At 35.5% G+C, this 15,820-nt stretch overlaps 3 protein-coding genes and 1 long non-coding RNA gene across 10 annotated transcripts; 3 read left to right on the forward strand and 1 right to left on the reverse strand.

Annotated features, from left to right (window-relative positions):
- The first annotated feature begins 32 nt into the window (after positions 1–32).
- LOC109116291 (CLAVATA3/ESR (CLE)-related protein 19) lies at positions 33–451 on the forward strand. The gene has a single exon (XM_019201461.1). The coding sequence runs from the start codon at positions 44–46 to the stop codon at positions 299–301; it is 258 nt and encodes an 85-aa protein (XP_019057006.1). The 5' UTR covers positions 33–43; the 3' UTR covers positions 302–451.
- Positions 452–5,951: 5,500 nt separating this feature from the next.
- On the forward strand, positions 5,952–8,379 carry LOC104804818 (probable pectate lyase 20). Of its 6 annotated transcripts, XR_770397.1 has the most exons (6): positions 5,953–6,211; positions 6,270–6,363; positions 6,443–6,546; positions 6,651–6,789; positions 6,889–6,990; positions 7,928–8,379. XR_770397.1 is itself a non-coding variant. In XM_010529183.1 (4 exons), exons 2-4 carry the CDS (start codon positions 6,446–6,448, stop codon positions 7,958–7,960), a joined length of 273 nt encoding a protein of 90 aa, XP_010527485.1. In that variant the 5' UTR covers positions 5,953–6,363; positions 6,443–6,445; the 3' UTR covers positions 7,961–8,379. The 6 variants fall into 6 exon arrangements, 1 of the variants encoding a protein (XP_010527485.1); XR_770396.1 differs by having other exon boundaries at positions 5,952–6,363; positions 6,443–6,558; XR_770395.1 differs by having other exon boundaries at positions 5,953–6,363; positions 7,952–8,379.
- A 2,019-nt stretch (positions 8,380–10,398) lies between these two features.
- Positions 10,399–12,290, reverse strand: LOC104804819 (GATA transcription factor 1-like). Its single transcript, XM_010529185.2, is given in 3 exon segments — positions 10,399–10,649; positions 10,652–11,290; positions 11,954–12,290. Coding segments are annotated over 3 exon segments (849 nt in total). The 5' UTR covers positions 12,140–12,290; the 3' UTR covers positions 10,399–10,625.
- Positions 12,291–13,182: 892 nt separating this feature from the next.
- Positions 13,183–15,744, forward strand: LOC104804820. Of its 2 annotated transcripts, none has more exons than XR_770399.2 (6): positions 13,183–13,499; positions 14,052–14,220; positions 14,411–14,481; positions 14,581–14,663; positions 14,965–15,054; positions 15,275–15,744. It is a non-coding gene; the product is annotated as an uncharacterized LOC104804820 (long non-coding RNA). The 2 variants fall into 2 exon arrangements; XR_770398.2 differs by having other exon boundaries at positions 13,184–13,499; positions 14,047–14,220.
- Positions 15,745–15,820: the final 76 nt, after the last annotated feature.

Consider the following 15,820-nt stretch of genomic DNA (forward strand, 5'->3'; position numbering starts at 1 on the left):
GAAGAAGACCCCCCCCCAAAAAAAAAAAAAAAAAAAAACAAGAATGAGAACGAGAGGTTTGATATTGGCATCTTGTCTTCTGATTCTTGCCCTAGTTCATCACTCGGAAGCAGCTTCAGTGAGAAATCTGCTCGTGAATTCCCGCCATGGCTTACCAGACAAGAAGTTCAAGATCTCGGATGATGATGATGAAAAAGTTTACACGAGGAAAGTGGCCGTGGTGAAGACGACGAACCCTAACTCGACTTTGGAATCGAAGCGGGTTATTCCCACCGGTCCAAATCCATTGCACAACAGGTAGTTTAAGTTTGAAGGGTGTAACAATATATATATATATATCAAATATGTGCGTTCTACCAAAAAAAGGGGGTCTTATGTGTAATGTGAACGTATAAGTATAAGGCTCTTTAATGTGAGTCTTAAAATTTTAATTACTTTGAATTTCCATGGATCTTGTGTGATGTTAAATTAAATAGTAGTGGGTTTCGTTTGATTAATTTTGTTCTTGATTATTCGGCATCACTCAGTTAATGTGTATATAAATTCTGAAAATATAATATTTTTTTTGTTCATCGAGGTTGCGATGATACCTAGTAAATGGTGATTTATATCGGAATTATATTAAGCGGCGATATATATATATAAGAAGGACGGATATAATTGTAAATGTATGGTTCAATAATAATATAATTATAATTGATGATAAGATTTAGAAGACTAGATTCAGTTATAATGTAGCAAACAATTTCATCGTAAAATACGTATTTCTTTATTTTCATATACCATGTCATCGCTTTTTATTTGTGATGCAAGCTTTCATTATATATATATATATATATGTTTAGGGTTTATTTTTCATTTGAAGTAAATGAAACTTTGGACCCCACATTAAGCATCTCTCACTAAAACCAAAATGGTTAGATTTTCCAAGTAAATCTTGTGATCTGATTTTGATTTCGTTCTTATTCTACTAGGAATCTCTAGTACTAAAAAATTAATTATGAAAAAAAAACTCTTAATATATTTATATATATGTATGTGTATATATATATAGAAGGAATCCGTCATAACTACACAAATGATTTCCAAGACATATATATATATCATTAGACTATGATGATCTTCCATCAACAATCAATGAGTTAAACCAATGTTCCATCATTCGAACATCATCATGTTGATCAGAGACACATAAAAGGGATTCGAGTGTATACGGAAGTGTGTTTGTGTATACATATATACACATGCACATATATATACACACGCACACACATATATATATATATATACACACACATATATGCCAGTCAGTTAATGTTGTGTCTCTTTTGTGGAGTGTTGGATTTGGCCCTGAGATGTCTGAGACGGTAATTAAATCGGAGTGTCAGAACTGACTTTGAGTTAATACGATGTGTCCCCCAACTCCCAACCCTACGTGAAATGTTCCTCCTCTCTTCACCTTTTTTTTTTTTGTTGAAAAAGTCCATGTTTTGTTCCAAAAATATCAAATTATTTCTTATACGAGTTTACATTCGTAAATTTTGTTGCTTTTTTTTTCCAAAAATAAATTTATACTATTTTCTATTAACAATAATGGATTTTAAGTCAAGATCTGATTCTGACCAATTGGTGTAAGAGATTTAGGAATATATATATATGTCGGTTTTAATTATGGTTTGTTGTAGTTATTTTTTATATACCAATTTTCGATGAGATTTAGATCTAATTTGGATTCATTCTCATTCAACTGTTTGGTGTGTTTTCGATATTTGTTTAATTTGATTTTTTTTTATATATAAAAACTACTCTCTCCTTTTTAATAATTGTCGTTTTAGAGTTTTTCATATTTTTTTAAAAAATATAAAAAAAAAAAGTATGATACACCTTTATTTAATATAGTTTTAATGATAAAAACTACATTATTATTAGAAGTTTATTGAAATTGTAATAGTTTTAATTAAGGGTAAAATTGAAAATTATTTTAAGTAGAAAACAAGACCGGAAAAACGTGCCAAATTCAAATAAAAGATACAAAAATCCATTAACCTTGTGGCCTCACAAAGAATAATCCAAGAACCAGTCCAAATGAACAAAACACGATAATCATTTCATGGAACATATATAGAGACAGTAGCGTTACCGATAAATATTCGTTCTTGTTGGTGTTTTTTTTTCGTCATTCACCAAAATTAGAAGTTTCAATGGCAAGTTTAGGTTAAATTTAGACCATGTTCATATTATTATACCATAATATATTACTATTCATAAATATGATATTTTTATTCTTTATAATTGGGATATCGTACGTTACTATTTCGAAAATGCGGCGGGATGATCGTGTTATAGACTTTGTTGAGGGGTTTGTAACAATAATTTGGGTTCAATTGTGGATTGTACTGTGAAAAAGATCCTATCGCATCTTCCAAGTCTAAATCGAATGGAAAACTTATATAAAAGTCAAATTAATTTAGTTTTTATAAATTAAAAAAATAGAAATAACGAAATCAGAAATATAATTAATCCATATCGAAAATATCGATATCTAAATAGAATATATGATGTCCTCTAACCCATTAAAAAAAGTATTGTTTTGGATAGATCATGAGGCGTATTGAATAACCTGTAATTATGAATAGACACATTTAATCTTTATATATTTAAAATAATATTCGTTCGTCTCTATTTAGCAAATTAAACAAAAAAAATTGTTCCATTAATCCCACGGAAGAGTTCAAAAAATATTTTTGTTGGTGCACTTTTGGTCACAAGGTTGAAATTGTAAATTCGATATAGACAATTGTGTGACCGTGAGGAAATGGTTAGGGGTGGGCGTTTCGAGATTTATTTCAGAATTTTAGTGATTCAATTCGAGAATGATTTATTCGGTATTCTAAAATTTGTATCAAATTAGTACCATATATTATTTGGTTCGGTTCGATTCCGGTTTTGATACAGTTCAATTTCGGATTTTGTTAAAAAAAATTTAGATTTGTTTTATTAAAATCGATTTTTCGCGAATTTTAAAAAGTTCGGTTCGGTTTTGAAAAAATCGATTCTATAAAAAATATATCGTTCGGAAATTTTAATGGTATAATTAAAAAATATCAAAATATTCAATTCGGTACGGTTCGATTACTCGAAAATCCACCCTAGAAATGGCCATGATTGGTCCCGCTTGGTAGTTTGCATGAGGGAACATAAGCCATGCTCCCGACAAGCCCACCGAAGAAGTAAAGATTGGATCGATATGATTTTAATTGAATTTTTTAAACTTCCTAATTAATTTTGGTGATATTATATTTCACTAATCTTTGTTAAGCTTTATATAACCCGTCATTTTCTAGGGTTTATCGTTCACTATATGAGCGCATTTTGTTCCAAAATAATCACGATCTTTCCAAATTTTCATTTTACCATACCTATGTATACATGATTAAAAATCAGGGTTTAACTTATTTTATTAAAAACTAAATTCATATTCTATAATCGTTTATTTGATAGAAGGTCTGCTCTGTTACATTTATTTTAGGAAAAATCGCCAAAAAAACGATATACTCTTCATATGTCGACAAAAAAACCCTACACTTTTTTTATTACCAAAAAAATTATGTACTTATACTTATTCGCCTAAAAAACCTTATACTCTTAAAATATTAGCCCAAAAAACTCTGTATTTTTTTATTACTAAAAAAACCCTATACTTATAACTTATTCGCCAAAATATATCTGTACTTTCTAAATTCTAGTAAATAAATCCCTAAACACAAACACCCATAAAATATGGTAAAAAATTTATTCGAACCTAATCCAACCGATATATACCAGAACCGAATCGAATCGATTAAAATTTCAAATCCGAAATCACTGTATTTATTTAAATATCATATTTTTAAAATAACCGAATCTAAAATAATTGAATCTAAAATATATCAGATTGGATTTATGTTGGTCAGATTCGGTTCAATTATTTCAGATTTGGTTATTTCGGATTTAAAATATTCATATCCAATATGGTATATTATTTTAATCGGTTCGATTCGGTTCGAGTATATATCAGTTGGATTAGGTTCAGATAGATTTTTTTACGAATTTTTTGGGCGTTTGCGTTTAAGTGTTTATTTGCTAGAACTTATAAAATACAGATATTTTTTGCGAATAAGTTATAAGTATAGGGTTTTTTTGGTAATAAAAAAAGTACATGATTTTTTGGTGTAACATTGTAAGAGTACAAGGTTTTTTCGGCGAATAAGTATAAGTATAGGGTTTTTAGGTGAATAAGTATTAGTGCAAGATTTTTTTGGTAATAAAAAAAGTATAAGATTTTTTGTCGATATGTGAAGAGTACATAATTTTTTTGGCGATTTTCTCTATATTTTATTACAAAATAGAACAGTAGAAATTAGAGTTGTAAGTAATTAGTAATTACCATCTTACCAAAGAAAATCTTACAAAAAAAAATTCTGGAAAAATAGATTCTAATTATTACAAAACACATAACTAACTAACTCGAATTTCGTGAATTTAGTTTGGAAAGAGTTTATGTTGGAAGATAACTAACAATATCTCAGTAGAATTAAAAAAAAAACATATGCTTATGTTTTCAATTTTAAACATTTTTTATATATTTATTAGGGGCTTCAGATAACATATATAATATATGAAATTTTTCCAAAAAAAATCTTTTATACTAAAAAATAAAACTAATTATATAATTCATCATTTCTCATATTGGAATACTTGAATTCTACGTTTTTCATTACAATTAGCGATTATTACTAATATAATATTTTTTAATTGAATGACTGTAAAGAAAGGTTTCAAAAACTGATAAACATTCATATCTAACTAATTATATATTATATTTTTTATATCAAATTATCTAAAAATAAAACTGATATAAAACAAAATTCAAAAGATTTAATCATTAATGAAAACTAAAACTATGCCTAAATATAACATTAAAATAAAATACACAGTGTAATTTTTCTTTAATATAGAAACCCGAAATAAGAAAAAAATAATAGAATCTGGAATAAAGTTTTGAGGATTGAGACTTTGATATTCCCGTTAAATACGGTATAAAACCAGTGACCAATTGTCTTCCGTACGGAAACCACCCTAACTCTCACGACCTTTCTGACGTGGCATTTTTTCCTACCGTCAATTCGTTAGTCCGTCGGTTAAAATTAGGTTCACCCGATAAACTAATAATCCCATGCCTTTTTCCCTCCTTTATTTTATTTCTAAAGAGTATGTTTTGATATAATTCTGTCGATTGAAAAAAAGGAGAATCCCATCAAAATTCGATACATTGTCATGCTTTAATATAAATACATTTATTATTATTTAACCATTTACAAAAAGCACATTGGTATATGATTTTTTTTTGAAATGGAGAACTCATATCGAATTATATTGAACAAATATTCTAACCCATATTATAAAATATTTAACTTTTTTTTTTTGGTATTTTACACTCACATGTAAAAAAATACGTCATTTTAAACTATATGATTAAAACATGAGTAGAAAAGGGTTTAGATTAAATTTATGTAATTGTATAATAAAATGTAGAATAAAGTTTGAACATAGTTTTAAGAATCTATAGTTATATTTGAAAATTGTAGTCGGTAGGTTATGTTAGAATTAAAATGAGGTGATAATTTTCTTATAAGATTAATTGGTACTTTATAATTTTTTTTGTTGTGATTGTAATGATTTCACTTGACACGGTCGATTTAGTTATTTATTTTTCCTAAACTTATAAATGCGGAGGTGTGACACGAGAGATGGGGCGGTTACCGGCAGTTGTGAGAGTGTGGTTACAGTTACGGCGTTAGAAATAGGGTTAAAAGAAAGAAAGGGACGGTGAGAATGTGAACCTAACCAGAGTTAATGAACGGCGACGTACGTCTTCCTCCGTTTCGTGTATATATATATATATACGGTTTCCTAGGAGCGTGCGTCACTCGTCTCTGCTTCTTCTCCTTCTTTCTCTCTCCTGTCGCCGAGCTCTGTTTGGACGGAGGGAAAGTGAGAGAATTTCACGACCTAGCCAGAAAAAGTACAGAGAGAGTGAGAGAGAAGGAGAAGCTGCAATGGCGTCGTCGTCTCGGAAATGGACCAGTGTTTTCCTCGCTGTGCTCCTCGTCCTTGTCATCTGCGCTCTGGCAGCGAAGAATCTCCAAAACAACGAAATATCTCGCTCCAGGTCTCTCTCTCTCCTTCTGTCTCCATTGATGTTCATTCTCTCTCTGATGGTGATGCAGTGTCCATTTTCGGGTCAAGCCACGTCTGGATTGATCACAACTCCCTCTCAAACTGTGCCGATGGACTTGTCGACGCTGCCATTGCCATTTCCAGGTCATGAACCATTTACATTTACATTCCCTCCGCCATTTTTTTTTAAAAAAAATCTTTGTCATGACATTGTTATGGGCAGGTCATGTTGCTAGGGCACAGCGACTCGTACACAAGGGACAGGCAGATGCAAGTGACCATTGCTTACAACCATTTTGGAGAGGGACTGGTCCAGAGGATGCCGAGGTAAAACCTGATGTATGCAACACAGCTTCCACAGATGAGATCATTGCTAAAACACACTTGTGCGCTAAGATACACATGATAACATATATAGCCGATATACGCAGGTGCAGGCACGGGTATTTTCATGTGGTGAACAACGATAAAACATACTGGGAGATGTATGCCATAGGTGGAAGTGCAGAACCCACCATCAACAGCCAGGGGAATCGATACTCGGCACCCGATAACCGCTTCGCCAAGGAGGTTTCGATTCTCTTACTTAACCTCTCGCATTGTCGAGAAGTGCAGGGTAACAACAAAACATTAACGCATTCGTATATATCTATAATACATGTGAGACAGGTGAGAAGAGGGTAGAGATTGGAAGGGGTTTTTATCAAAAATACCCCTATTATGCTGCAAAGAAGACTTCAAGGCATACCCCTGCAAAAATAAAAATAAAAAGTTAGTTCAAAACATACATTTATAATTATGTTATTCTCATAATACCCATTGGTGTGAGATCCAATGACAGAAACAGAAGAGAGAGAAAACAGTTTTCGGTTCCCTAGAAAAAAATTTAAATATTTTAAAATTTTTAAAATTCCCTCCATCACAAAAAATTAAAATTTTCGCGTGAATTTTAAAAAAATTTCGGTGTGACCAGTGTGACCAAGTGACCAGTGTGACTAGTGTGACCAAAACTAAATTTTGAACGCTGTGACCAGTGTGGCTAGTGTGACCAGTGTGACTAGTGTGACCAGTGTGACCAAAACTAAATTTTGAACGGTGTGACTAGTGTGACCAATGTGACTAGTGTGACCAGTGTGACCTGCGTGACCAGTGTGACCAAAATTAAATTTTAGACGGTGTAACCAATGTAACACATTTGTTTTCATTGTCAATCCATTCCATTATCGCTCTGAATATTTATTTGAAATTAAATATGCGCCTCTTGCATATTCTTGGACAGATTTGTTATGCATGTCCTATTTTCATCAAAAATCACACGATTCATTTTAAAAATCATAAAACTCAAACACAAAACACAAAGTTTATGCATCGAATCAATCTCTTGTATTAATGAACTTACCTTCAGTTCTTGTCATTTGTTCTATCTTAGACCGACTCAAGAAGAAGATATGAGCTCGTCGGTGAAGATATGCTCAACGAAATAATCATTTTTCGTTTGTTTTTCTATGTGTAAAAATGAAATGAGAAGGGAGAAAATGGAAGAATTGAGAGAAAGATAAGAGTGGAGAGAGAAAGTTAAGAAAGAAATGAAGAGTTATCAAAAAATGAAAATGAGAGAGATGAATTCAAAGAGGAGTATCACGGTACTTTTGTGAAAGGGTTAATTATGTCTTTTGTTCCTTTTATTTTTTTTTTTTCAAAATTTTAGGGTTTTAAAGGGTATATCATGAAGTCTTTGTAGCAAAGTAAAGGTACTTTTGCTATTTTGCCGATTGGAAGAGATGGAACTCGAGGTCGGAAGGAGACCTTCTACTCAACGGAGCATTCTTCAACCAGCTACGCACGTGCGTTAAGCTTGACGGCTAAGCCTTCGTCCATGGTCGGGACTATAACCTCTACTGCCGGAGCTCTCCACTGCCAAAAGGGCAGAACCCCCTCCACACTCTAAAAACATTTCCTTACATGCACACTGGTTTTCTTCTTCTTCTTGAGTTTTTGTTTTCTTTTTGGTTTCACTGGTTCAACCTTAACCTTGTGGTAGAGAGGAAGGTAGCAGCCTCTGGCTTTTGCTTCTCAGTAGGAAAGGTGGAACATTTTCCAACGTTGTACGATGAGGAGGAGAAGGCGCAGAAGCGTTGTTCAATTAGTTTTTATGTTGTTTCTGTCTTGTCTTTCCACAAATTCCTCTGTTTAAAAAAAAAAAAACTGTTTCGAAACATATATATAAATATATATATCGGTTATTTAAGAGATTAGAATAATAACGAATAGGATCATTGTTATTCCACTAATTCGTAACGGTGTCAATATTCTAACATTCATATTTGATATAAAATACGAGAAAAGCCTGATCTAGATCCTCTGCTCAAATATAGTTTTGCCATTCAAACCCTAATTCTCATAAGTTTAAAAAAAATGGAAGAAGAATTAGGTTTTGGACCAAAATCATTAGTTTAGGCCCAATGTGGAAGCCATTTTTTTTTGCTTATGATGGGCCTAAGCTATTTAAGTTTAAAGTTTTTGATATAATGTCCAAAGGTGTCAACCGACCAGTCCGACCCGACCCAATCCGAGTCCGCACTCGTTTCAAATGTTTTGGGATCAGGTTTGGGCCGATCCAATATTTTTGGGTCTACATAATTAAGTCCGAAATCCGACCCTATATATTTCGGACTCAAAATAATTTCCTTTGTAAATATTTTTTTAAAAAATATCAGGCTTTCGGATCGGTAAGAATCGAGTCCGAAGCCCGATCCAAAAATCCGATTTTTTTCAACCTGTTAATTTTCTGTAACGAATCTAAATTGACACCTTTACAAATTGGTGACTATTATCAAAATAATGAGTGAAAATGTGTCAAAAGAGAAAGGAAATAATAGTTAATTAATATAAAAACATAAATATATTTTAATATTTGAAACACGTTAATTATCCATATTTTCGGACAATCTGGTTTAGTGATTCATGTATCGTATTAAATATTGAATATTTGCTCGCATCTTCAAAATATACAATTGTCATAAAAGTATGAAAAAACCGATCATTAACCACGAAAAAAACGTATAGAAAGATACATAGAATGAAGAATAGCAGAATTTCTAATCACCATTCGTATATTAAAGATATAGACAAACACAAGAAAAAATAAATAAACGAAGGGAATATAAATCGGCTATATAACAAGATGAACACGAACAAATATTAATAATACTATCTTATACAATACATTGAGGTCGCTTATCATATGATCATTTTATTATGCGTGTTTGAATTTACACTTGCACTTCAATATATACAAATATACATACGCATGCAATTACGCATGTGATTATATACGTAAAATATATATATATATATTTTAAATAAGGGAATATAAAAGTGAAATAGATCCCGCGACCATGTTCCATGGCCTACTCCAATTCAAGTCCGTAGAATCCGACCAAAGACTCGTCATGTGCAATCACCCCCACCCACCAAATCTCCATGTGACCACATTCAGTCCATTTATATAATATACACTACTTACATTAATTTCTATGAAATTATTAAAACCAACCAAACTATCATTATTTATTATTATTATCTTGATAATAAAATTTTCTAGATCTATTTGAATGCATATTATATGAAATATTTCCAAAAAATCTTTTAAACACTTAATCCCTCTTGAAAAAAAATCAATAATTTAATTAGTGATTCTGTATAATAAGGCTGTATGATATTAGGTTTGTTGTATTAATGTCTAACCTAAAGCAGTCCAACTGCCCCTGTCTCAATGGTAACATGTTTGGATTCTTCTTACCATTATCATTGTTAGGTGAGAAGTTAGTTCTAATTTTGTTGTTATAACCCAACCCATTGATGTGATTTCGTGTTATTCATTATAAAAAAAAATTGGCTTAATCATATATTTAGAATATTCATTATTTCTTAAGCTTTATAATCATAAATTTATATCAATCTTTACACTTTTTTTTAGTTTTTTTTTTAATTATGGGATTTGCATTATTTTATTAGAGCTCTTCAACAACTATTGGGTAATGCTAAAGCTACAAAAGTAAAATACAAGGGAGGAAATTTCTTGTTAGGAAACAAAAGAAAAGATTCCAGTTCTGAGAAAAATATACAAAAAAAAAAAAAGAGATTCGGCGTTCAATCTTTTCTTTTTCGGGAAAAAAATAACCATAGAAACATTAAAATTTAAAACAAGAAGATTACCAACGACTGATTTAAATATAATATCCCCTAATTACCCTAATTTCACAAAGGAAAAAAAAAAGACCTAAATCCCAACTACAAAACCCTAAAAAATCCCTTAAAACATAATTAAAAAAAGGAAGAGAAAATAAATGAAAAAAAAGGGTTCGACAAAATTTAAAAAAGAAAAAAGAATAAAGCCCTACCCTTTATCCACAGTCTTCCCGGTCGCCGGCGCTGACGCTACTCCTAATTGCCGCTGCTTCCTCATTTCAATGATTTTCCGGTGAGAATTCGAATGCACCTCCGCTGAGAACGTCGGACTGTTCGCCGGACGATACTCCGGAACCAGTCTCCCGGACTTGAACCTGACGCCGCACGCGTTGCACAGCGTTTTCGGCCCCGACGGTCCCGCCCTCCACTGCGGCGTCTTCTCCGAACCACAGTGCGTACACTTCCTCCCCAGCGTCGACGCCGGCTTCTTCCTCGGCGGTGTCTGCTCGCGGTGCGTCCACAGTCCGCGGAGGTCGCGGCGTCCTGTGCGGCGGCGCTTGCTCCTGGCCTTCACCGGCACGCTGAGGCCTCCGCAGCAGCTCATGACGGTCGTAGCGGCGCCACCGGACACCGCCGCGGCGCTCCCGTTAGAGGAGCCGCTGCTGTTGGTGGTTGTCGCCGTCGTCGTGAGAGTGGCGGAGCTGTGGCTGTGGCTGCTCGTCTCGAGAACGGAAACCGGACTCAGCTGCTTAGCCGACGCTTGCTCCGGCCAGGTAAGTCGGACATGCTGCTCCGACGGCAACATGCCGACAAACGTTTCGATCACAGGGAATGCATCCTTGTTCGAAATCCATTCCAAATCCTCTTCCTCAACCAATTCCTGTCAATTTGCCAACAAAAAAACAGTCAGACAGAGTTGACTGGCTAATTCGTCCGCTTCGACTCGGTGACTCGGGCGAGAAGCCATGAAAGCCAATTTTCCAATAGGGGTGGCAAGTAGCCGGTTCAGGGACGACCGGGTCAATTGGATGGGCAATTTCGTCATTTGAGAAATAAGATTTTTTTTTCTTTTTCGGTGGAATAAGAAAATAGGTGCGGGAATAATAAAATTAAATTCAAAAAAGAAAAGTTGAAATTTATTGTGGTAGCTCACCATCATGTGAGAAACAGCTCACAAAACAATGACCCAACCGGTAATGTTTACGCAATTCCGAAAATACCCTCCAACCAACCCAGCCACGGAAAACAAGTTTGACGAATTAAAACAAAAGATATATCAAGGGCAAACCCGTCATTTTACAACGGAACGAACCGGCAACCGTCCCCACATGACGTGCACGTTAACCCACCCAAGGGAAAAAACGCGTTTTCCGACTTTTGACCCGGCTGGGTCAACCAGACCACCTCCGGAAACTCGGTCATGACTCAGCCCGCTCCGCCGAGTCAAGTGGAGTCCGTCAGACCAAAATGGCTACGCTCACCTTATAGAGAGAAAGATAGAGAGAGAGAGAGAAACAGAACGCGCGATGATTTGGAGACTTACGGGGTCGTCGGGGCCGATAAGGCCGAATGACTCCGCCGACCGGATAATTTTTTCCCGACGAGACAACGTTTTCATCGCCAGAGGCCGAACCTCCGCCGCCTCGTCCTCTTCGTTGTCGTCCTCCTCCGGGACGGAGAAGTTCAGAAGGTCATCCATGATGAATGGTTCAATTTCCATTGATTTCATTCGCTGTTTCGTAGAGAGAGAAAACGTTTTGACGAAGAACAAAGGGGGCCTTTAATCTCTCTCCTCCCCAAATATCACAACGGCGTTAGGGTTATCCCCTTTTTTTTTTAAATTTTTATTTATTTTGGTTGGAAGTGGGGAAGGGTATGTCACGAAAATGAATTTTGGCTTTTTATTTCCCCTTTTGAAATTACCTTTCCTATAACGTATGTATTAGTGGCGTTGTAATCACCTGCTTCGCGCTACACGTCCGTTAACGTGCAACCAAAGATCAACGGCCTGATCCCATGGCAGAAACGTAATTTCAATGGAAAGCAAGGGGTGGCATTGTCTTATGACATGTGGACCCCAGATATGGAAGGAAGATCGACCGTACTTATGATAGAGGCCTGATCGAATACTTTTCTGTGTTTAATTTTTTTCTCTTTCTTTTTTTTTTTCTAAATAATACGAACTGTCATGATGATGACATTTACGTAGATAGAGAAAAAGCGGAGGGCAATATCGGGACTATGAAAATATGGGGTGATGCACGTCGTCCAATAGGATTCGAGGGCGTATGTGGTTAACGAATAAGGAACTGACACGTGTGCCCAATCTTTTTGACTATGCTAAAAGCCACCGCATGAAGCGGAGATGATCTTACGCGCACTACAAACGGAAACATTATAACGTGAAATCGAATCATTCATTCTTTACATATTAAAAGAAAAAATTGTGCGTATATATATATATGTGATTAGAGAATCGTAACAATTACGCGATTATAATTTAATTTAGTTGCTATTATGATGTGATTTTACCTTATAAAATTTGAAGAATCGAAATCTAATCTTCCAGAATCTAATTAGAGGATCGCAAACAATGGATTTAGTTGTTGAAAACAAAGGCTCTTTTCATAGTGACAGTTTTAAATCCGAATTCTCACCGTATGTATGTATGTATGTATGGAGTGACCATGTCATGTCCTCGAGCGTATATGCCTAATACGGCAACGTTTTGTCTGTGTACCTCTGCCACGTGGCAGAGCCATAGCTCTGAGACACAACAAAGAGAGGGTATTTCGAATCCTATCTCGTCTCCATCAATAAAGTCTCGATCTTGCAAAAACCCCAACAACAATCAGTGAGGAAGAAATTCGAGGGATTATCGGATTTAAGATACTGAGCAGAATTCACAGGCAAATGGGTCACTAAAATTTTCTGCTTCTCGTGGATCAGAGCAACACCATGGAAGTAGTTGGAGTTATAAGAAGCAGAGTGATATTTGCGGAGCAGCAGTTGTGTCTTCAAGACAGGAACTTCCTTTGTTGTCTGTGTTTGATTCGTTGTCTTGTCCAAACCCAATTCTCCACCCTTTTGTAAGTTGCTCACTTCCATTGTGGATTGAATCAAAGAATGTTGTTTGCGGGTGGATTTCTCATCTTTTTTCGAATGGAAAGGTTCGATTTAGGGTTTATGGAATCAAGCCAGAATCGTAGATATCCTGTTGAGAGTATATTTACGAAATTGTGCATTATGTATCTCATGAAACCCAGATAAGGAGTTCTGGGTTTTTTGTACTTATCCATATGTGTTTGGCAATTTGTGTGATCTAGGACGTTTGTTAGATTCTGCAGATCACTAGACTTCGTCATATGAGATGTTAACCTTGGTTCCAGCCAATAAACCCCAATTTGGGTAACAATTCCTGTTCTCGGGCTCATTTTCGTGATCGAGCCTAGTGACTCGGGATACTGATCATTTATGCTCTGCTCACTCGGGGTAGTGCGGTTTATGCTGAGATGAGACGTTATTGGCTTTCTCTTTTGTCTCCCCAAGTTTTGGAATTTGCTATTTTTATCTGAATGATGTCTACAATGGGGTTATTGAGTGATGAGAATTTCGATTTGGCTGACTAATCTGTAGTAAAGATCTAGAAGAAGGCCGATGTTGGAAACTCCGATATGCTGCAAATTCAGAGATCGAGCATCAAATGCTGGAGTTGGCCCGGGCAGCTTTTGTTGGTGATGGATGGGGAGGAAAATGGATCTCAGAGTAGTTCTCTTAGTCATCAATAACTCAAGATAGCTCATCAGAGAAGTGAGTTGTGAACGTTTCCTTCCTCAATATCTTCTTTTCGTTAACAATGGAAGCTACAGTTATTTCCGGTAATTTAGGCATGCAATGTCTACTCGTGAATTTGATTAAGAATAATCGATCTCATATGCATGCTATATAGGCATTTCCACCATCACATCACCTAATGTTTCTATATTCGTTGATCCTGCAGCTCAAAACCTCAAGGCCGGATCCCTTACCCGCTCGCTATCTATAGCTCTCATACTACTAAGCTGTGGTTTGGTATTTTCGCTTACTGCTGCCTTCTCACTACCATTTTTTCCGTATGACTTTTTTCTTCTATATAATTGTCTGTACCAATTTTATTCTTTGTTTAACCAGGATTGTGGTCTCATAGATGTGGTTTTTTGTTGCTATACCTTTTTTATCGCTGCTTCCTTGGCCATGAAATGCGAGAAAACACGGTACTTTATGTTCTAACTCTCTCTCTCTCTCTCTCTCTCTCTCTCTCTCTCTCTCTCTCTCTCTCTCTCTCTTTTGTTTAGTTCTTATCCTCACCGAATTTGCGTTTCTCTCTTAAATTCCACCATGGATGCTCTCTTCGTAACTAAGCGTTTTGTTTCCTCGGGATTCTTATGAACTTGCGAGGCCCAGGAGAAGGGTATCGATTACACCAAGAAAAGCTTTCTTCTTTCTCTCGATTTCCCGATTCGACTTCTGTTTTTTTTATTGGTGATTATGGATTTCTTGAAATGAGTCTTTTAGGTTCAATGGGAGCTTTATCTCTGACGACTATATCTTGTCAGTTGTTACCGGGAAGATTTTTCGACCTGTACCTTCTCAGGTTCTAAACAAGTAAGCTTCTTCATGGCTTGGCTTATTCATTTCGGTTATGTCTTTCGCCCAGAGCAGAATAAAGCCATTTTATGGAGTTTGCTACTGTTCTTTGGCTAAGAACGTCGGGACAGGCGGTCAGGAACTTGATGGATTTGTCGGTTTTTCACCGTTTTCTTTCGTGATTTCTTCCCTTCTGAAGACCCTCAACGAATATTTGTGGCCATGATTGTGGTTTCAGGTTTCGATTAGGCTCTCAACCCCGCTCGAGAAACCTGTACGAGGAGGAATAATGACTGTTGTTCCTGCCAACTACAGCGAAAATTCACCTCTTTTTTCTTGCAGGTTGGCTACTTGAGAGGAGCTCTGTTCCTGGTTTTCGCGGCGGCCACATTCTTCGGATTCTTCCACGTTACCTGAGACGATAACCGGAAGATTCCGGCTAAGAAGCTCCGGCGAAAAATGACTGAACTCCAGAGATTCACAAGCCTCGGAATTGTTGGATCTCTTTAGTTCTCCGTCCGTACAAAACATGGGCAACGAACAAAACCGCCCATTGTGGTTTTCGTTTCAGATTTCAGTGGATTGAAATTTCAGATTCTGTTGTATCAGAGAATATAGAAAGAAATGATTTTTATTATGGTAATGTTTTTTTTAAAGCTTTAGCCTTTTAAAGCTTTGAAGCGTATAAACGGTTATGTTCTCAATTCAGGCAGCTTCACCCACTTCATTTATTATCTCTGTAACCAACCCCTCGAGCCCAATCGAGTGACCATTTGCTCTCCGG

The sequence above is a fragment of the Tarenaya hassleriana genome, unplaced genomic scaffold (assembly GCF_000463585.1).
Source record: "Tarenaya hassleriana unplaced genomic scaffold, ASM46358v1 Cleome96, whole genome shotgun sequence".
Taxonomy (NCBI): Eukaryota; Viridiplantae; Streptophyta; class Magnoliopsida; order Brassicales; family Cleomaceae; genus Tarenaya; species Tarenaya hassleriana.